We start from the raw sequence: 23,097 nt of genomic DNA, 5'->3' as shown, positions 1-23,097 counted from the left end.
TCAAAGGACTGCTGTCCTCATCTTAAGAACTCTATTTTTGGCTTTAGTCTGCTCATAGACTGACCCACAAAGGCTTCCCCTTGACATTCATGTGGAACTCTTGAGAGGCAGGATCTTGCTACTTTAGTTTCTTGACTCTACTTTTCTTATAGAGGAGTCTGTGTTGACGAATTACGAACAGTCTTTTGTTCCTGAAATCTTACCATTTTCTACTGAGTGAAGCTCAAAGCAAAGGGGATGGAGATGTGCTTTTACTTTAAGTTAAAAGACAGGTGTTCTCTTCTAGTTCAGTGTTTTTGTCTTTTCCTTTATCCCCACTTTATTTTCTATTTTTCCTCAACAAATTATCCCTAGAAGCTGGCTAACTAGATTGCTTCATTTCAACTATTTATGAAAACTTTCTAATATATGCAAAGAAAAATAAAACAATCTAATGAATACGACATAACCATCATATTAAATATAGATTTAATATTTGATAGCATCTTTCTCCCACTGGTGGTGTCATTTCTTCTTTTTTCTAATTTATTTAAAAGTGGTTTGTAGAAATCATGACATTTCTAGATACTTTTTTAAAGCACTTTTTTCTATTATCAAAACAAATAAAATTAGGAATATCTAACACATAATTAAATTTTTCAGCTACTCTATCATGCTATATTGAAGTCAGACACAACCAGCTAATTTTAGAAATATGTTTAAATTTATTATTAAATAATTTTAAATCAAAATAGAAATATAATTAACTTTATTATTAAATAATTTAAATGGAAGAAATAAAAATTCTTTATGACTAAAGCATTTATTACTTTTTTTAAAGCATGGAGCCAAGTTGGTTCTATATTTGTCAGAGTTGATACATAATCACCAAGATGAGTTAAATGAAGAAGAACTGGACACAGCAGAACTGCTTATGAATGCTTTAAAATTGTGCGGTCACAAGTGCATTCCTCCCAGTGCCCCTTCCAAACCAGAGCTCATTAAAATGATCAAAGAGGTGAGTCTATCAACCAGAGTTGTTTTTTAGGAAATCTGTTGAACACACTTAACATAGTAACTAAAAGATTTTTTTTCATTATTAGGTAACATTGATGATGACCTTGCAATGATTCTCATTTTTACTACAAGATCTTTTGATCAGGAAAAAAATAGACTTATTTTGAGGAGCTTTCTATTCTCTTTGGTTCTCGTCATCCATTATCTATAGCCTACAATGAAGGAAAGATATTTTTTAAAGATTTGTAAATTTTATGAATATGGGTATTTGCCAGCATGTAAGACTGAGTATCACATATGTGCAGTGACCTTGGAGAGCCAAAGAGGAATCAGAGTTACAGGTGGTTGTAAGTCATCATGAAGGTGCTGGAAAATGAACCACAGTTCATGACAAGAGCAACAAGTGCTCTTAGCCACTGAGCCATTTTTATATCCCCATGAAAGACAGATTTTGTAGTGACAAGTAAGTCAATACATACCTGAACTTGAGGATTCTTTTAACAAGCAAGTGAAATAAGCAGGTAGCTATGTAACCTCAGCAGGCTGGGGAACATACTTAACTTTTTTGTCCTAATTTCAATGGCTCAAACTATACAAAAAATAGGGAGATTATGATGTTTAACTTATAGTTTAGTAGTCTGGTCTCTTGAGAGTAATAATTTTACCTTATTAGTGTGGTTTAAAAATTACTTTGCTAAGCCCCATGCCAATATTATATGAAAAATAACAAGTTTTGTGGCTCAGAATGTAGAATCACCTAAAGGGCCTGGATGTAGTGGTATACTCCTGTAATTCCAGTACTAGGGAGGCTGAAACAGGAGTCATCCGTGGTTACATAGTGAGTGCAGTCCCAGACTGGCATACATGAAATCCTGTCTTCAAAAGAAAATAGAGAATAAGTTTTATATTATATTATTGTTTAAATCTTTAGGAACAAAAGAAATATGAAAATGAAGAGAGTGTGAGTAAAGGTGCGTGGCAGAAAACAGTCAACAATAATCAACAAAGGTGAGTTATATTATATTCCAAGTCCTGTCCTTCAGAAGTCATTTAGCCCTTTTTTTGGGGGGGGATGATTTTGGAAACTTGTGAGGTCACTTTTTTTGTATGTATGCATATGTGTTTATGTCTCTGTGTGTTTGAGTCTGTGTGTCTGTGTGTATGTGTATATGTAGAATGCTGGAGATGGAACTCAAGTTATTGTGCATGCTAGTTGAATTCTATACCACTGAGCTGTACCCCCCAGCCCTCAGATGTACTTACTATTAAAGTATTATCTAATGTTCCATGGATACTTAACTTTGGAACTATCTTGTTTAGTCTCTTTCAGCGGCTCGATTTAAAATCCAAGGATATATCTAAAATAGCTGCAGATATCACTCAGGCCATATCTCTTTCCCAAGGAATTGAAAGAAAAAAAGTGATTCAGCACATCAGAGGGATGTACAAAGTCGACCTGAGTGCCAGTAGACACTGGCAGGAGCTCATCCAGCAGCTGACACATGACAGGTGTGTGCTGGGAACATGTCTGGATTCAGATTTTAGATGTGATTCTAAATACAGTCTTCACTATAGAATTCAGATTTGTAAATCTATTTAAGGAAACATTTTTATATAATTATCATTTTTTCAATTATTTTAAGATTTATTTATTATTCATACAGTGTTCTGTCTGCATGTATGCCTGCATGCCAGAAGAGGTCACCAGATCTCATTACAGATGGTTGAGAGCCATCATGTCATTGCTGGGAATTGGACTCTGGAAGAAAGCCAATGAGTGCTTTTAACCACTGAGCCACTTCTCCAGCCCCCCATTTTTTATTCTTTTAAAAATAATAACATGAGCTTTTTTTGGTTATTGAAGAAAAACAAAGAGGTAGTAGCTCTTCAGATAGTAATATTGACTTCATGTTTTTTTTTTTTAAAGGGTAGAGAAATTGTCAAAAGGGTGTATTTGAGAAATAGGTCTTTTTCTAGCTTAGACTTTATTAATATGATTTTAAAGATACATTATAAGGAGGCTAAGAAGTTGGCTTAGTGGTTAAGAGAGCTTATGCTCTTGCAGAGGACAGGTTTCAGTTCCACAGCACCCACATAGAGCAGATCACAAACCATCTGTCACTCCAGTTCCACAAGATTCAGTGCTCTCTTGTGGCCTTCGCAGATGCTAGACACACACATTGTCCACATTCATACATACAGGGGAAATGCTCATACATGTAAAAAATAAATCTTTTTTAAAAGATGAATTGTAAATGGTAAACCTAAAATTAATGTGTCATTCTTTATAATTTTTGTTTATTTATTTTTTATTTTACATGCTGATTCCAGTTCCCCCTCCTTCCCTCTTACCCTTTCTGCCCGCACACATGCACCCTGACCACCCTCCCCTCCCATCCCCCCATCCCAATTCCACATGTGGGGCAATGCCATCCAGGTGGGGTCATGTAAATCTGTCAAGTCATTTGAAGCAGGGACTAGGACTTCTCTCCTGTCTCTAGGTTAAGGAAGTATCCTTCCATGGGGGATGTGTCCGCAAGGTCCTTTTGTGCACCAGAAATACATCCTGGTCTGAGGTCGCTTAGACTGCTCAGTACTTCTGGCTAAGACCCATATTCCTGGGGGCCTGAGTCAGTCCCATGCTGGATTCCCAGCTATCAGTCTGGGGGCCCGTTAGCTCCTCCTTGTTCAAGTCAGCTGTCTCTATATGTTTCTGCAACCTGGTCTTGTCCTCTCCCTCTGCATCTGGATACTAGTTCAACTCAGTGTTTAGTTATGGGTGTTTGCTTCTGTTTCCAACAGGTACTAGATGAGGGCACCATGATGGTGGATAAGTTAGTTGTTGATCTCAATATCCAGGAAGGGCATTTATGGTTGCCTTTCCATGGTTGTTCAAATTGTTAGTTGGCAGCAGTCTTGTAGGTCTCTAGACCTTTCTTTAGGTTCAGTTTTCTCTTCAAACCAATAATGGCTCCCTCTTTTATGTTCATGTTCTCTCTCTCTCTCTCTCTCTCTCTCTCTCTCTCTCTCTCTCTCTCTCTCTCCATCTTCTATTCCTACCCTGACTCAATCTTCCTAGTCACATGTGTTTTCCTCTCCTCCCTTCTCTTTCTCCTACTTCTCTCTCCATTCACTGGGGGACTTGTCCCTTCCCCCTTCTGTGAGGGATTTTATATGAATCTCTTAAAATACACCTTGTATCCTAGTTCCTCTGGTGGTGTGAATTATAGGCTGGTGATCCTTTGATCTAGGTCTAAATATCCATATATGAGTGAGTACATACCATGTTCCTCTTTTTGTGACTGGGTTACCTCATTCAGGATGGTTTCTTCAAGTGCCATCCACTTGTCTGCAAATTTCAAGATTCCTTCCCCACCCCCCACAGAGTAATAATCCATTGTGTAGATGTGCCACATCTTCTTTATCCATTCTTTAGTTGAGGGGCATATATGTTGCTTCCAGGTTCTTGCTATTACAAATAATGTTGCTATGAACATAGTTGAACGCATGTCTTTGTTGCATGGATGTGGATCATTTGGGTATATGCCTAAGAGGGGGATTGCCAGGTCCTGTGGTAAACTCCCATTTTCCTGAGGAACCACCATACTGATCTCCAAAATAGCTGTATGCGTTTGCACTCCCACCAGCAGTGGAGGAGTGTTCCCCTTTCTCCACATCCTCCGCAGCATAAGTTGTCATTGGTGTTTCTAATTTTAGCCATTCTGGCAGGAGTAAGATGGTCTCTCAAAGTTGTTTTGATTTGCATTTCCCTGATAGCTAAGGATGTTGAGCACTTTAAGTGTCTTTCAGCCTTTTTGATTTCCTCTATTGAGAATTCTTTCTTCAGATCTGTATCCCATTTTTTAATAGGGTTATTTGGTGTTTTGTTGACTAGTTTCTTGAGTTCTTTGTATATTTTGGAGATCAGCCCTTTGTCAGATGTAGGATTGGTGAAAATCTTTTCCCAGTCTGTGGGCTGCCATTTGGTCTTGTCCACGGTGTCCTTTGCCTTGCAGAAACTTCTAAGTTTGCAGATGATATGATAGTTTACATAAGCAACCCAATAAACTCTACCAGGGAACTCCTACAGCTGATAAATACCTTCAGCAAACTAGCAGGATACAAGATAAACTCAAAAAAATCAGTAGCCCTACTTTAGTCAGATGACAAAGAGGCTGAGAAAGAAATCAGAGAAACATCACCCTTTACAATAGCCACAAACAACATAAAGTATCCTGGGGTAAGGCTTTCCAAACAAGTGAAAGACCTATATAATAAGAACTTTGTGGCTCTAAAGAAAGAAGTTAAAGAAGATACCAGAAAATGGAAAGATCTCCCATGGTCTTAGATAGGTAGGATAAATATAGTAAAAATGGAAATCTTGCCAAAAGCAATCTACAGATTCAATGCAATCCCCATTAAAATCCCACCACAATTCTTCACTGACCTTGAAAGGATAATAATCAACTTTATATGGAAAAACAAAAGACCCAGGATAGCCAAAACAACCCTGTACAATAAAAGAACTTCAGGAGGCATCACCATCCCTGACTTTAAGCTCTACTACAGAGCTATAGTTCTGAAAACAGCCTGGTATTGGCAGAAAAATAGACAGGTAGATCAATGGAATCCAATTGAAAATTGTGATATTAATCCACACACCTATGAACACCTGATTTTTGACAAAACAGCTAAAAGAATACAATGGGGCGAGGAAAGCATCTTCAACAAATGGTGCTGGCACAATTGGATGATGGTGTATAGAAGACTGCAGATAGACCCATGTCTGTCGCCATGCACAAAACTCATGTCCAAATGGATCAAAACCTCAACATCAATCCAACCACACTGTACCTCTTAGAAGAGAAAGTGGGAGGTACCCTTGAACAAATTGGTATAGGAGACTGCTTCCTGAACATAACTCCACTGAGATAAACAATTGATAAATGGGACCTCTTCAACTTAGTAGCTTCTGTAAGGCAAATGACACAGTGGACATTCTTTATATTTAATTAAGATCACTAGTTACAGTCAGGCACGGTGGTGATGCACACCTTTAATCCCAGCACTTGGTTGGCAGAGGCAGTCAAATCTCTGTGAGTTCAAAGCCAACCTGTTCCAGGTTGAGTTCCAGGATAACCAGAGCTACATAGTGAGACTGTGTCTTTAAAAAAAAAAAAAAAAGATAGCTTAAAGTGCTAAAATATACTAGCAATTTTATAATAATGGAAATTGCAAGCAGAAAGAATTACCCTTAAAAAGTTTATAAAATAGCATGTGCCTAGGATATGCTAAATCCTGAGGTTATTCCCCACCCCCTCTCCCCCAAATTTTTTAAGTACATGAAATTGGGGTATATATTCTCTACTGAGTACAACAGAAAAATGGGAAGAATTCAATGGTTTTGAATTTCAATTTCAATGGGTGTTTAGTATATTTAATGATAAAAAGTAAAGAAATTTGTTTTCAGAAAATATATTGAAGAATTAATATTTTATTATTTTGAAAACCTACATAGATATAATTTTAGTATAATTTTACTATCCCTGAAGAGCAAAAAGAATGAGTAGTCTCTTAATGTATGTTAGGCTTTTTAAACAAATTGAAAATACTTAGTATCGACAGAGGGTAATTTAACTTTTTTATTTGCTTTATGGCTCTTGAAACCTAATCTTATGTTGCCTAGGTTGGCCCTGAACTTGCTATATATCTGAGAGGGGCTTGAACTCTTACTCTCCCTACCTTTGCCTATCAATTACTGTGATTACAGGAATGTGCCATCATTCTCAGCTGTGAATTTCATTTTTAAAACCATTATTTACTATACTTTAAGTTTTGTTTAGATTTTTTTCTTGTACCAATATGGACAGCAGTACAGGGACATGTTAGCTGTTGTTCAGAGCCTTACAAATATTTCTTGCTGTGGAAATAGTGAGTCTATCCTAAGGAAAAGATTCAAAATGCATAATGTGGTAAATTAATTGGGAACAACAAAGGAATAGTAACAGTAGCATGATTCCAGAAAGTTATGCTCTGGGTAATAGACTTAAGAGTGATTTTTTTTAATCTGTTTTGTAAAAAAATGTAATTACTATAGTTTTACTCTTTTTTTCATCTGATATCTATTTTTTTAAAAAAAATGTGACATATACTACAAAAAAGGAATTATTATTGATCAGTAGAAAAATGGGATCTCTAAAAAACTAATTTGCAGAAATTTTTCCATTAGCTAGTAACCATGTTAAGTATAGTGCATTATATAATACTAATAAAGTTTGTAATAACAGGGACACATGTTTTTAAATTTTTAGTCTATTTAACATGGAAGGGGCAAATCTCATGAGACCTCATTGTTAGACTACAAACAACTACAAACAACTAAGGAATGCTGAGAGTGGGAAAAAATAGTTTTCCCTGGGGAAGAGTACAGCATTGTTTATCAATACCAAGTTGTCAACCCTGACAATATACATACAAGTAACATTATGCAGTCTGAGCAGGTTGCATTTATATATTTAGGAGAGGAAGGAGAGAGGGAGAAGAGAGAGGGGGAGAGAGAGAGAGAATAATTAAAAAGGCCATGAATTTGAAAAAGCAAGAATATGTAGGAGGGGTTGAAAGGAGGAAAAGAAAGGGAAAATGATGTAATTATCAATGACAATGACCTAACTCAGAAATTTTCTTTAAATTTTGGAACAGAAAATAAAATTTAATCAAGACAGGAAACTTGAAGCAGTACTTACTCCAGAAGGGAACTTTGGAACTGGACTCAGGGACAGATACTTTCTACATTAGTCTTTATCCTATGTATATGTTTCCCCTAATGAACAAATTGTTGTTTTGGAGTAATTAGTCAGGTCCATTGCATTTACTTACTCAGTCTCTACAATGACTTTAAGTCTGTAAGTCCTTTGATGACCACAAATTGTTTTATTTCAACTTGCAGAGCAGTCTGGTATGATCCAATCTACTATCCAACTTCGTGGCAGTTGGATCCAACTGAAGGGCCAAACCGAGAGAGGAGACGTTTGCAGAGATGTTATTTAACTATTCCAAATAAGTATCTCCTTAGGGACAGACAAAAGTCAGAAGGTAATAGTAACTTTGGTCTTGTCCTGTAGGTATGGCCAATAACTTGTTATTAGATAAATGTTATGTACTCTTTTTTTCTCAACAGGTGTGGTCAGACCACCACTCTCTTACCTATTTGAAGATAAAACTCATTCTTCCTTTTCCTCTACTGTCAAAGACAAAGCTGCAAGTGAATCCATAAGGTAGGTCTGAGTATATGCCTTCCTTTACTCTTTGATGAATGTAAAAGAATAGCTCATTGTAGGTTTTGCATAGTGTTGATTTCCGATAATGCTGTGATGTTAAGAAAGTCTTAAACAAACGAGGCTTGAGATAAGACAAGGTTGAATGACCAATTCCAAATGCCATTTCTAACACGGGGGGTTTAACAGATGTCAGTCACCATACTCTGACCCTTCTCTGTAAAGTATATAGAGCTGCTGCTGGTACCCCCACAGGAGTGGAATGTAGTGACACAAAGGGTCAAATTCCAGTACCTACCCTGCCTACCTGCCTGATCTTAACGAATGTTCTTACACCTCTCTGCTTCAGTTTCTCCCTTTCATAAGTAAGGAAAATTATCATATATATACAGGCTTTTCATGCTATTATTGAATATTAAATGTGTCAATGTGTATTAGTTATTAGCAGTGTTGCCATATTCTTATTGTGGTTATTATTGTACCATTTTATAGTTAGAAACCTTATCCTCTAAAAGACATTGACTTCAGAACAAAAATTTTCTGATCCCAATGTCCCTGTTTTTCGTAAAAACAAGCAAAAAACTAGATTTCTTTCACACATTAAAGTATCATCGACTTAACACAGTGTCAATTGCTTACTGAAACTATGAAACATTGGTGTTTCATAGATAACCCATCTATATATTCTATAGACAGCTGCAGGAATCATTAGCCTTTCCTAAAGATTTCCATTACTTCTCTGTTGTATGTTACATAAATGGCACAGGATCATCATTTGGGTTTTGACACACCAGCTTACACTGAAATTCTAGTCTGCTTTGCATTAATATTTTACTAGACTAAAAAGCTTGAAACCTAAAATTGGGCAAAAATTAAATCACAGCAATTTTAAACATGTTTTGACAGAGTGAATCGAAGATGTATCAGTGTTGCGCCATCCAGAGAGACAGCTGGGGAATTGTTGTTAGGTAAGTTGGCTTCAAAAGAATTTCACTCATATTCACTCTTCCTTATTTTATCCTGAAATAATTTGAAGCATTTTTCATGCAGAGGTAAAATTTCTTTAATATCATGTAGGTGGCTTTGCTTTGACATTATAGAGACAGCCAGCCCCCACTTACCCAGAGCCCAAGTAAATGCTTGAAAGCACAGATAGTACTGTTTTCCCATATGCACATGATAAAGTAAAATTATAAATTAACCACAGAAAGAGGTTGATAAAAATAACAAAATAACAAAACCACATCAAAGCTCTATGAATATGAGGCCTCTCAAAATATTTTATTGAACTGTCACCTTTATACTTAAAAGTGGAATTTCATGGATTCTCTTGGCATATGTTGATAGCCAGCATCACTACTCTTTAGGGGCCATTATTAAAGGGAAATAAAGGTTATTTGGTCATAAAGTGTTCAACATTGTAGCAGTAAACCTGATGACCAGCCGATGGCTAACTGGTAGGCCTAGATACACTACCCAAAAAGATACTTCATGTTTCAGGTAGGATGGAGCAGAAGAGGAATGGATTTCATCATGCACTTAGAGTAACATGATTGAAAGTTTTAAAATATTTATTTTCTTTATTTTCAATGGAATATTTTCAGATCATGGTTGACTATAAGTATAACTAACGCCTCAACACACAAAACCAGTCTAGTCCAATTGTCATCAGAGAGGCTTCATCCACAACTGGTAGAAAGAGATACAGGAACCCACAGCCAAACATTAGGCAGAGCTCAGGGAATCCTGCAGAGGAGGGAGAGAAAGGATTGTAGGAGCCAGAGGGGTCAAGGACACCACAAGAAAACCCATAGAATCAGCTAACCTAGGCTCATAGGGGCTCACAGAGACTGAACTGACAACCAGGGAGCCTGCAAGGGACTGACCTAGGCACTCTTCATATATGTTACAGTTGTGTAGCTTGGTCTTCTTGTGGGACTCTTAACAGTGAGGGCAGGGGCTGTCTTTGGTTCTTCTGCTGGCTTTTGGGATCCTATTCCTTACAGGTTGCCTTGCCCAGCCATAATTCAAGGAGGGGTGCCTAGTCTTACTGCAGTTTGATATGTCATATTTGGTTGCTATAAATAGGAGGCCTGCCCTTTTCTGAATAGAAATGGAGGAGGAGTGGATGGGGGTGGGGCAGAGGGGAGGTGGGGAGGACTAGGAGGAAAGGAAAGGGGAAACAGCTGTTGGGTCATAAATAAATACAAAACCACAAATACAAGTGGACAGGGGACTACTCTAATGAATTTGAAGAAATTACATTTTCTGAAAGTACATGTTCAAAGTGTTTTATTAAGTTGACTTTATGAGTGAACATTTTTATGTTCAATCGTTCCTTTGACATCAGCGAGTAACAGAATAAAGCAAATCAGTGCAGTTGTACTATAAGGAGAAGGTAATAGTTGAATGAGCCAATAGACAGGAAGCATCGATACATGCTTTGTATGTATTCTATTTTATTTTTACAGTAGTTTTGGAAATTCAGCTCTCACACACCCCTTTTTAAGTAAGAAAACTAAGGCACAGAAGATTAACAACTGAGATCTTATGAGTACTAAAGTATTTACTGAGTGTGTGGAACTGTTTCTAGCTGCTGGTTTTCAAACTGAAGCCAGAAGACTTCAGAGGTCCCACCTTTCACCAGTTAGAACAGTGCATACTTTCAAACCCTTCTGTCCAATTACTTCCTGCAGGTAAATGTGGAATGTATTTTGTGGAAGACAATGCTTCTGATACAGTTGAAAGTTCGGTGAGTTGGAGGCTTGAGTTTATGTTTATTTAAACCTAGAAAAAATTTAAAAACTGCATAAATCCAGTATAGCGAGAGAGCTCACCCATTATCACTCCATGTGTAGATGAGTGTGAATTACAAGCACTTTTTAAGAGATCCTATTAAAGGGAAGACTGCCATCTCCTCTTCCTTTTGGTCTGGGTCTCAGCAATTAGTTGCAATCCAAATTCTAACACACTTCTATTATTCCACATCATTCTTCCTTTTCACTGTCCTAAACAGCAACAAGCAAATGTTCCTTGCCACTCCCAATTCACAGTTGAGTACCTTTGCTATCAAAATGAAAGGAAATTTTTGTGTAATTGAAAAACTAAGCCATTCTGCAGTCCACATAGATGAGTAATAGTAACAGATTCTTCTGGGTATGCTAATATTTGCCATAATAATGACCAATAAGATTCTGAATTCTCATATTTCATAGGATAAAGCTGCTCAGTATCCTATATCCCTAAACAGATCTAGAAATATTTTTATTCCCAAATTTTGTCTAAGATATGCAGTGTTATATAATGAGAGGGTTTCTAGATAATCTTACCTTTTTCCATTGAAGAAAGAATATGTGTTTTGTTTTGATAGTTAAAGCCAAAATACTTAGTTTCGTGTAATTGAAATACTTTTGTATGTTTCTTTTGTCTTAGAACCTTCAGGGGGAGTTAGAACCGGCATCTTTTTCCTGGACATATGAGGAAATTAAAGAAGTTCACAGGCGCTGGTGGCAACTGAGAGATAATGCTGTAGAAATCTTTTTAACAAATGGCAGAACACTCCTATTGGCATTTGACAATACCAAGGTAAGTACACTATTATTAGATTTGTAATTATTGAAATGATCATGTGACCAATGATGCTATTGATTATATGAAGTTTAGTTAAATGAAGGTAAATTTTTTTAAATTGGTACTCTAAAATTATATAAAATATAATTTATATCTTAATTAAGGAAGTTCTTTTTAATTTATTTATTTATTTTTTTATTTTACATGTCGATCCTAGTTCCATCTCTCTCCCTCCTACTCACCCTCCCTCCCTCTTACCCACTTTTCCCCCTCACATGCACCCTGACCACCCTCCCCTCCCATCCCCCCACCCCAATTCCACATGTAGGGTATATGGGGTCATGTAAATCTGTCAAGTCATTTGAAGTAGGGACTAGGACTTCTCTCCTGTCTTTAGGTTAAGGAAGTATCCTTCCATGGGGGATGTGCCTGCAAGGTCCTTTTGTGCACCAGGAATACATCCTGGTCTAAGGTCGCTTAGACTGCTCAGTCCTTCAGGAGACCCATATTCAGGGGGGCCTGAGTCAGTCCCATGCTGGATTCCCAGCTATCAGTCTGGGGGCAGGAAGGGCATTTATGGTTGCCTTTCCACGGTTGTTCAAATTGTTAGTTGGCGGCAGTCTTGTAGGTCTCTAGACCTTTCTTTAGGTTCAGTTTTCTCTTCAAACCAATAATGGCTCCCTCTTTTATGTTCATGTTCTCTCTCTCTCTCTCTCTCTCTCTCTCTCTCTCTCTCTCTCTCTCTCTCTCATCTTCTATTCCTACCCTGACTCAATCTTCCTAGTCACATGTGTTTTCCTCTCCTCCCTTCTCTTTCTCCTACTTCTCTCTCCATTCACTGGGGGACTTGTCCCTTCCCCCTTCTGTGAGGGATTTTATATGAATCTCTTAAAATACACCTTGTATCCTAGTTCCTCTGGTGGTGTGAATTATAGGCTGGTGATCCTTTGTTCTAGGTCTAAAATCCATATATGAGTGAGTACATACCATGTTCCTCTTTTTGTGACTGGGTTACCTCATTCAGGATGGTTTCTTCAAGTGCCATCCACTTGCCTGCAAATTTCAAGATTCCTTTTTGTTCCCCCCCGCAGAGTAGTATTCCATTGTGTAGATGTGCCACATCTTCTTTATCCATTCTTTAGTTGAGGGGCATATATGTTGCTTCCAGGTTCTTGCTATTACAAATAATGTTGCTATGAACATAGATGAACGCATGTCTTTGTTGCATGGATGTGGATCATTTGGGTATATGCCTAAGAGGGGGATTGCCAGGTCCTATGGTAAACTAATTCCCATTTTCCTGAGGAACCACCATACTGATCTCCAAAATGGCTGTATGAGTTTGCACTCCCACCAGCAGTGGAGGAGTGTTCCCCTTTCTCCACATCCTCTGCAACATAAGTTGCCATTGGTGTTTCTAATTTTAGCCATTCTGGCAGGAGTAAGATGGTCTCTCAAAGTTGTTTTGATTTGCATTTCCCTGATAGCTAAGGATGTTGAGCACTTTAAGTGTCTTTCAGCCTTTTTGATTTCCTCTATTGAGAATTCTTTCTTCAGATCTGTATCCCATTTTTTAATAGGGTTATTTGGTGTTTTGTTGACTAGTTTCTTGAGTTCTTTGTATATTTTGGAGATCAGCCCTTTGTCGGATGTAGGATTGGTGAAAATCTTTTCCCAGTCTGTGAGCTGCCATTTGGTCTTGTCCACTGTGTCCTTTGCCTTGCAGAAACTTCTAAGTTTGAAGAGGTCCCATGATGGGAGATGCCATTCTGTAAATATGTTTCTTGTATTGGTTAATGAATAAAGCACTGTTGGTCAATAGGAAAGCAAGATCAGCAGGACTAGGAGACAAGGAGGTTTCGAGGAAGTAGTAGGAAGGAGTGAACATGGAGAGACTGGAGAGAACAGAGGTCCGGGCCCACTCTCCAGTAAGATAAGACCACATGGAAATACTTAGATTAATAGAAATGGGGTAATAATTAAGACAGAGCTAGCGGATAAGAAACTAGTACTTGTCCAACAGCATTATATCAAATACAGTGTCTCAGTGTGTTAATTGGGGCTGGCGTGGCAGTGGGACCGGCGGGACCAGACCAGCGGGAAAACTTTACTCGTGACAGTCCCATTTATAAATTGCTGATCCCAGTGTCTGTGCTCCTGGAGTTATACCAATTTATACCAGTTTGTTCAAGGGTACCTCCACTTTCTCTTCTAAGAGGTTCAGTGTGGTTGGATTGATGTTGAGGTTTTGATCCATTTGGACATGAGTTTTGTACATGGCGACAGACATGGGTCTATCTGCAGTCTTCTATACACCATCATCCAATTGTGCCAGCACCATTTGTTGAAGATGCTTTCCTCGCCCCATTGTATTCTTTTAGCTGTTTTGTCAAAAATCAGGTGTTCATAGGTGTGTGGATTAATATCACAATTTTCAATTGGATTCCATTGATCTACCTGTCTATTTTTCTGCCAATACCAGGCTGTTTTCAGAACTATAGCTCTGTAGTAGAGCTTAAAGTCAGGGATGGTGATGCCTCCTGAAGTTCTTTTATTGTACAGGGTTGTTTTGGCTATCCTGGGTCTTTTGTTTTTCCATATAAAGTTGATTATTATCCTTTCAAGGTCAGTGAAGAATTGTGGTGGGATTTTAATGGGGATTGCATTGAATCTGTAGATTGCTTTTGGCAAGATTTCCATTTTTACTATATTTATCCTACCTATCTAAGACCATGGGAGATCTTTCCATTTTCTGGTATCTTCTTTAACTTCTTTCTTTAGAGCCACAAAGTTCTTATTATATAGGTCTTTCACTTGTTTGGAAAGCCTTACCCCAGGCTATTGTAAAGGGTGATGTTTCTCTGATTTCTTTCTCAGCCTCTTTGTCATCTGACTAAAGTAGGGCTACTGATTTTTTTGAGTTTATCTTGTATCCTGCTAGTTTGCTAAAGGTGTTTATCAGCTGTAGGAGTTCCCTGGTAGAGTTTATTGGGTTGCTTATGTAAACTATCGTATCGTCTGCAAATAGAGACAGTTTGACTTCTTCCTTTCCAAATTGGATCCCCTTGGTCTCCAATTAAGGAAGTTCTTATCCTTATAAAGATTCTCTCTGACCTCTAAAATGTTAAATTTGAAATCCTCAAAAGACATTGTAAGGAATAGCTAGTAATTGCTCAGGCTGATCTACTCTTGACATTCCATCACTTGGCCTCATAGTCCTACTTTCTTTGTGAAAAGCCTTGGGAGGAGTTACATGTGCTGGCTACCACCAGGTTGTCCCTGCAGTCCCTTCTCCTGCTGTTGGTACCTTAGGTTCTCTCCAGAAATGCTCTACTACTGCTTTCTTCTCATCATTCTATCACCATAGCCTCTATTACTAACTCTGTGTTCCTCAGCTTGCTTGTCCCACCAGCAGTATTTGACATGCTGACTAGCCTTTCCTTTCCATTCCATGACACCTTCCTTTCTGGGCTCCTGGGTTTCCATTTTTTTCCCTCATCAACTTTCCCATTCAGTATGTTTGTAGATCCTTCTTGAGTAGCTCAGGCTCATTCTTCAGATACCTTCATTTCATGGCTTTCAAAGCAATCTGTAATCTACAACTTTTAGCTCTGTGTCAGTGCCCAGGCCTCTACCCTTCACATCACACCCACTTATTTAACTCTGCCTTACTATCTCCACTTGGAGTTGCCAGTTGTTATCTTGAACTAAATGAAAGATTCTACCTTAAAATATCCTTCCAGTTTCCCCCTTTCCATAAATGAAACCTTGCCCTGACCAAAAACCTTGAGAGTATCTTAGTAGACTCATCCCACCCTGCATATCTATTCCATCTAATCATACCCTTGACCTGACTAAACTGAGGTTTTGCTCTGAGCCACCATCATTTATCACCGAAAGCATTTATAATAGCTTCATAACTGTCCCAGCTATATCCACACCCCACCTCTTCAGTCTGTATCTTTTCTCTATTCAAAACTCTGTAATTGCTTCTCATGCCACTCACTAAAATTCAAAGCTCTTATGAGAGCCTGACAAAGCCCTGGTTAGTCAAGAACCTTATTATCTCCTAACTTCATCTGCTAGTCTCTTCCTTACTCATACTCTGTCTGTAGTGGTTTTCTTCTTGACACACTGATGCTGCAGAGCCTTTGTACTTAACTGCTGCCTGAAATGCTTTCCTCCATAGAACTCACAATGATTCACTGTCACTTTTTTCAGGCCCCTTGATCTTTCTCAGCAGAGTCCCGTACTGTATCAAACAGTAACCCCTCACTCTTAATCCTGATTATATAAAATAGCAATGTCTTAGTCACTGTTCTATTGCTGTGAAGAGACACATGACTACAGCAACTCTTACATAATAAAGCATTTAATTGCAACTTTCTTACAGTTTCAGAGGTTTAATTGATTATCATCATGTCAGGGGGCATGGTGGCATGCATGGTATTGAAGCAGTAACTGAGAGCTACATCCTGATACACACACAAACACACACACACACACACACACACAGAGAGAGAGAGAGAGAGAGAGAGAGAGAGAGAGAGAGAGGACTTATGAAACTTCAAAGCTTACCCCCAGTGACACACCTTCTACAAAAAGGCCACACCTCCTAATCTTTATAATCCTTTCAAACAGGTCAACTCCCTGGTAACCAAATTCTTAAACATATGAGTTTATGGGAGCCATTCTCATTCAAACCACCACAATCAGCCCCTATAAAACCCAGTACCCGCACCCCTGCCACCTTCACTGTGCTGTCTTGCCCCATGAGGCTGTTTAGTCCCCAGTATTGTGTTCTCCCTACAGAATGTCTAGACCTGCCTTTATTCTGTTTTCCATTGCCTATGCCTGGACACTACTGGCATGTAGGTGTTATTAGGTGCTGGTTGAATGAAAGTTTTTTTCCTTCCAGGATTAGAATACACTGTCACAAATTCCTATCCATGTATTGTGACATCAGCATTTGGCACCCTTTGGTTTTAGGTGGCAGTTTCTGTTGTTTAGCACTGTGTTTCTGTCTGTTCTTACATTTCTTTCTTGTCATTTTTTGTCCATTCTTACCTCTTATTGTCAAATCAGGAGGTCTTTTTCCTACAACTGAACATACAGACTTTGAAGTGGATCTTCCAAACCCATTTAGTTTGTTTTATTTGGGTTTTCAATTGCTTTGGAAGAGTCAGAAAACCTCTTTTACATGACAGAAGTTTTATTAATATCTTTTAAAAAGTTTTTTTTTTATGGAACCAGTGGTAGAATGTTTACCTAGAATGAATAAGACCATGGGTTCAATCCCAAGGATCACAAGAGTTGGGAGATTGACCCTATTTATTTTCAGTCAGTAGTGAGTTTGTATCCTACTAATGTAGGATGTATTTAATTCTTGTGAGATAAACATTACCACCTTCATGTTAGTGATATAATAACAGCATGAAAGGTTTAGCAGGAACACATAGACCAGATCTGTTCTGTTACAGATTGTCAATACAGAATGCCACCATGCTCTTTCTACACCATAATACTGTACCTTTATTGAACTTTTTGTTTTTAGTGTCTCTATCTAAGTGACTTCTGGGCATAACTTTCCCTTGGAAATTATGATCAGATAACACAAATTTCTGCCAGATAAGTTTACTAGAAGATTTATCCAGCAGTTTGACTAATGACTAAGAGCCTGCCCATGGAAGGAAACTGCAGTCAGATTTTGGTTCTCTGACATTTAATGCAGATTTCTTGCAGGATTTCAGATTAATAACATGTCTACAATGTTCTGCTTCTCTAGGGACATATCAATAAAGCTAAAAATATCTGGTCTTTTTCTCTCTCTCCTTCCCTTTTAGGTTCGTGATGATGTGTACCAGAGCATTCTCACAAATAACCTCCCCAATCTTCTGGAGTATGGCAACATCACTGCTCTGACAAACCTGTGGTACACTGGACAAATTACCAATTTTGAATATTTGACTCATTTAAACAAGCATGCCGGCCGATCCTTCAATGATCTCATGCAATACCCTGTATTCCCCTTTATCCTCTCTGACTATGTTAGTGAGACTCTTGACCTCAATGACCCATCTATCTATAGGCAAGTAAAAGCATCACATTCTGAGTTCATCTACAAGATTAGTTTATGCCATTAAAGTTTTTACTTTGAAAATTTTCAAATATGCACAAAAATTTAATGATTAATGAAGCCTTTATAATTTATCTTCCCCAATTCAGCAATTGTAAATTATGAAGATTTTACCAAACGTGCATCCTTTTTTCTTTTTATTTCATATATCTAATTATGTCACCTCCTAGTTCTACTGCATATATCTTTTGTAACAATATTTCCTTACATTATTACATTGTTATTATCCTATCTAAGAAAATTAACAATCCTGATAATATCTAACATACCAACCATATTCTTATCTTGATAATGCCTTTTATAATTGGTTATTTTGAATCAGGTCTGTTGTTACATTTTATTGCTGATATGTGATAAATACATCTAGAAAGCCCTTTAAATATATATATATTTATATAAATATAAATGTATTAATATTTATATATTAAATATATATATATTTGCAACATAATAACATTTGTTCTAGTAGTCTCTGTTTGCCAGAGAGCAGGGATTAGTTCAAAAGGTTTACTTTTATTCAATTTACCCTTTATTTGGGACAGAATCCACCACAGATGGCTGTGTGAATTTGATGTCACTACCTATCATCAGGAGGGCCGTAATGCCCTTCTCTGAGGACGCTTATGATGATTTGTAGGTGCAGGTTGACACTGAACTTTTATTCTAATAGTTTCATTCATGGCTTTATTTCTTGAATCAATTATTTCAGTAGAAATTGAATAAGGATGGTTTCCTATCTGTCTTAGTTGTGGTTTGTTATTGCTGTGATAAAATGCCATGACCGAAAAACAAGTTGGAGAGGAAAGGATGTATTCATCATCGAAGGAAGCCAGGATAGGATCTCAAACAGGACAGGAACCTGGGTGCAGGAGCTGATGCAGAAGCCATGGAAGGGTGCAGCACACTGGCATGCTCATCATGGCTTGCTCAAGCTGCTTTCTTATAGAACCCAGGATTACCAGCCCAAGACAAGCACCACCTACAATGGGCTGGACCCTTCCCCATTAATCACTAATTAAGAAAATGCCCTACAGCTGGATCTCATGGAGGCATTCTCTCAATTGAGGTTCCCTCCTTTCAGAAAACTCTGTGTCAAGACACATGGGGGAGGGGGATGAGACAAAGGTCATTGGTACTTTGGAGGTAATTCCTTAATTTGAAGTTTGAGAATTAAAGGGAAAGTATTTAGCATTTTTCTGCCTTTCTTAAACAAGCTATTATTTTAAAGAAACCAGATAGTACCAGGTCATTGGCAAATATTTTATTTAGTTTGGGAAAAAAAAAAGGTTCTCTTACTTAAAGAAAAATTGACTTCAAATATTCTACTCGGGGTGTTATAAATATTTTAATTATAACTCTCCCAAAATAGCCCTGATTTGTTCTTTTCACAAGAAATCAGGTTCAAGTTAATGCACAATGGTATATTGTTTGTCTTTTAGATTCTATATACACTGCTGTTGGACATTTGAACATTTTACACATTGCTAGTATAAATAGATGTGGCCTTTCTGGAAAGCGGTTTGACAATGTGTATCCAGAAAGAACTGTTAGATGTGCACACTCTGTTTTAGCAAGAAGCTTCTAGGAATTATTCTAGGGAATACTAAAGGACATACGCCCAGCAGAAAGGTTACAGCTTAACCAGCAGTTCTTTCATGGGGCCTGGGATCTGATTCTTGGCTCGCTTTGGCATCTGGCACTGTGTGCAAAGATTTAGCTAGGACTGTGGTACTCCTGTAATTTTTCAAAGTATCTAAAATTATGAAGGTCCAATGCTAGATGCAGATCTGGATTTGCATTTCCTTAACAGTTTGTAAAGTCATGATTTTGAATGGTGACTGTTGGTTGTAAAGCAACATGCTTATGTGAATTAAGGGCTACTCATTTTGGTAACTGCTCATTTTCTGGACACTGGCAGTATCAAATTACTTCATAATTTTCTATCATCTCTTTCTTTGTAGAAACCTATCTAAGCCAATAGCTGTGCAGTATAAAGAAAAAGAAGACCGCTATGTTGACACATACAAGGTAGCTTTAGTTTCTATTAATACTTTGGTATGTGAAAAATGGAGCTTTATGAACCTATGCTTTTTAAGTTTGTAGTATTTATTTTTCTGTGTTTTGTTTCCTTGTACTTTAAGACCTAGGAATTATGTCAACTGAAAATCATTTTTGTTTTTGTTCTATGGAAACACCTTCCAATAATAGGAAAAAGTATACTCTCATTTTGGCACAATTTGAAAACCAATTAGTCCATTGCATTTTCAAATACATAAAAATTATATTTCTTATAAAAATCACAAATTTCCAGAGACCCAACTATCCATGCCTCTGTATTTTATTTATACAGAAGTAGTGGAATCTTTATAATAGTAATATATTAATATGATCATGTTAGTTTGTTGTATATTGAATATTGATGTATTTATTTCTATTACAAACACTAGACATATTACAAAAGTATACATTTTACATAGAAGTGAAATTACCTATTTAAATAGAAATGAGTTACCCATATTGACAATTTTAATATTAATGGAATTCAACTGGAAACTTAGAGAAAAGACTTACCACATAGTATATTCTTCAAAATGTTAGGAGCAGTAGAAGCAGTTTTCTCATATTCCCACATCATTCATGTCCCAATTCCAGATATGTCCTTCTAAGTACCTGAAATTCACCATTTGTTCTTCTGCAATTGAAAATATGACAGTCTGTGGGAGTCAAGACATTACTTGAAAATTCACTACATCCAACTTTGCTGTGAGGCAGACAGCTACAAAGATTAGCATAGTAATAGATAGGAAATGCATTACTGAGCTTCCTCCTTTGTGGTAGAGTTGGAGGTAGGAAAGATCATCATTTTCTTTCTAACTCTGTGTACATGCTCTCCAAAACCATCATACATCACTGTGTTAGTAGTGATAATGTATGCTGTCTTACTACATTTCCATTCCTAGAGAAGCACTCATTATATCATGAAGCTCTTCATTGCAGACATCTGTGGTAGTAGGATCACTCTTGGTTTTTGAGCACACCAAAACTGGAGCTGTTAACTAGGAGTGAGATTACAAAGCAGGTGTGTTCTTATGAGGGAATAGGAGTGGATGTAGCGAGAACTGGGTGGTGTTTTTCGTTTGACCAGGGGTCAGTTGAAGACTCCTAGAACATGGCCGTGGGCTCTGGACATAATTGGGAAGACAAGAATTGTGTCGAAAAGGTGGAGAAGAACAGAAGAGAAAACTAGTCATATTTGAAGAAAACAATTGTGAATTTGCCTGTTCTTTGTTCTTTAGTATTTGGAGGAAGAGTACCGCAAAGGAGCCCGAGAGGACGACCCCATGCCTCCTGTGCAGCCCTACCACTATGGCTCCCACTACTCCAACAGTGGTACCGTGCTCCACTTCCTGGTCAGGATGCCTCCTTTCACCAAAATGTTTCTAGCCTATCAAGGTAAGGATATGTTTTGTAACTACCCCAAAAGTCATGTTATATCTTTAGAAGAAAACGAAACAAAACAAACAAACAAAACAACCGACTAGCTTCTTGAAAATTTTTACTAACCAAGTCTAGGAAAAAGAATTCCATTTAACCAGTCACTAAAATCTTCTTTTTTAAAATTGGTAGTCAAATATTGCTCCTGTCTAAGTTTATAAAAATTGACTGTTTAAAAATTAAGGTATAATTCACAAGCTGCAAAATGACCAGTTAAATTATATTCATCTCCCTTTTATTTTTTTGGTTTTTTTGGTTGGTTTTGTTGTTTTGTTTTGTTTTTTTGAGGCAGCGTTTTTCCTGTGTAACCCTGGCTGTCCTGGAACTCACTCAGTAGGCCAGGCTAGGCTCATACTCAAGAGATCTACCTGCCTCTGCTTCCTGAGTGATAACATTAAAAACATATACCACAACGCCCAGACCAGCTCTCTTTTAAAGACTTGCAACCCAATAATTATTTCAAAGTACAGTAACTTTGCAGCTTATGTAATTTTTTATATAAAAATCTGTTGTATATTGTTATTATTTATGATAACTAGTCAATAAAGAACACATTGGCATCATCACTGTAGTAAAGCTTGTTAGTAATCTAGCTCAGCACTTTGCATGACAGCCTGAAGATGACTGAGGGAATTCACTATATACCAATGAGAACAAACTCACCATGCTATCTAGTGAGAACATATGTTTAGGAAACCATTGCCCATTCAGTTTTTTCTACCTTCTTGGACTTCTTTGACTATTATTCTTAAGACAACCTTTTAGAGGAATAAATTTGTATTCTCTATGCTTAGTCTATGAATGGAGCTTTTAATATTTGCCTAATAAGCTTACAGAGTAAATGTCCCACACATGGCTATTCAATTATTGAGAGAGAGAGAGGGAGAGAGAGAAAAAAATAGAAAGAGAGAGAGGGGGGTGATTATGGGCCAGTGTGAGCATGCCTGCTTCAGAAGCCAGAGGAGGAAATCAGGTCTCCTGCTTTATTACTCTGTACCTTATTCTTTAGGAAAGGGTCTCTCACTAAACCTCAAGTGAATCTGGCAACCAAAAAGCCCAAGAGGTACTTCTTTCTCTCCCCAGCCCCACATCACTGGGTAACAAGCACACATGTGGCCACTCTGAGCTTTTTTACATGGGTGCTGGGATCCAAACTCAGGTCTTCAATGCTTGTGCTATAAGCACTCCTACCCACTGAACCATTTCTCTAGTTTCCCAAGGCAATTGTCATGTCCCTTTCTTCCCTCTCGTCTTGATTTCCCTTGACCAAATGTCCCTAGTTAACATGATCTCAGGTTGATTGTATATGATCCCATTCCAGTTGATACAAGGAACGCCCATAAACAAGCAGCCCTGTTAAGGAAAATCATTTAGAACTGGTGTGTATACCATCCTTGCTTGCTGTGGATTCTAAGTGTGCCATTGTTTGAAGATGTTTTTGGACATGAGAACATTCATTTGTGAATGTCATTTTGTTAAAAATGGCATGAAACAGTATTTTAATGTGGTTTGAAATACTGCAGTGCTGTTGACATCCCTCCAACTAGAACCATTTATTTCATTGGAACCCAAGAATATGAAAATTTCCAGTCAACCATCAATATTTATTATATTGCTGTTATGAGT

The 23,097-nt window shown here is 37.6% G+C and overlaps 1 protein-coding gene across 1 annotated transcript in view; it reads left to right on the top strand.

Annotated features, from left to right (window-relative positions):
* Positions 1–23,097, top strand: part of Lyst (lysosomal trafficking regulator) — a 171,278-nt gene that overhangs the window by 114,256 nt on the left and 33,925 nt on the right. Inside the window, exons 32-42 of the mRNA XM_051194746.1 lie at positions 821–997; positions 1,928–2,004; positions 2,317–2,505; positions 7,943–8,088; positions 8,174–8,270; positions 9,177–9,238; positions 10,967–11,022; positions 11,703–11,855; positions 17,684–17,928; positions 19,938–20,004; positions 21,273–21,429. Of these exons, the coding sequence (XP_051050703.1) occupies positions 821–997; positions 1,928–2,004; positions 2,317–2,505; positions 7,943–8,088; positions 8,174–8,270; positions 9,177–9,238; positions 10,967–11,022; positions 11,703–11,855; positions 17,684–17,928; positions 19,938–20,004; positions 21,273–21,429 (1,426 nt within the window). The remainder of the gene's footprint in view (positions 1–820; positions 998–1,927; positions 2,005–2,316; positions 2,506–7,942; positions 8,089–8,173; positions 8,271–9,176; positions 9,239–10,966; positions 11,023–11,702; positions 11,856–17,683; positions 17,929–19,937; positions 20,005–21,272; positions 21,430–23,097) is intronic.

This window comes from Phodopus roborovskii, unplaced genomic scaffold (genome assembly GCF_943737965.1).
Source record: "Phodopus roborovskii unplaced genomic scaffold, PHOROB, whole genome shotgun sequence".
NCBI lineage: Eukaryota > Metazoa > Chordata > Mammalia > Rodentia > Cricetidae > Phodopus > Phodopus roborovskii.
The sequence above is the reverse complement of the archived record's forward strand: the minus strand, read 5'-3'. Positions and strand labels throughout refer to the sequence as shown.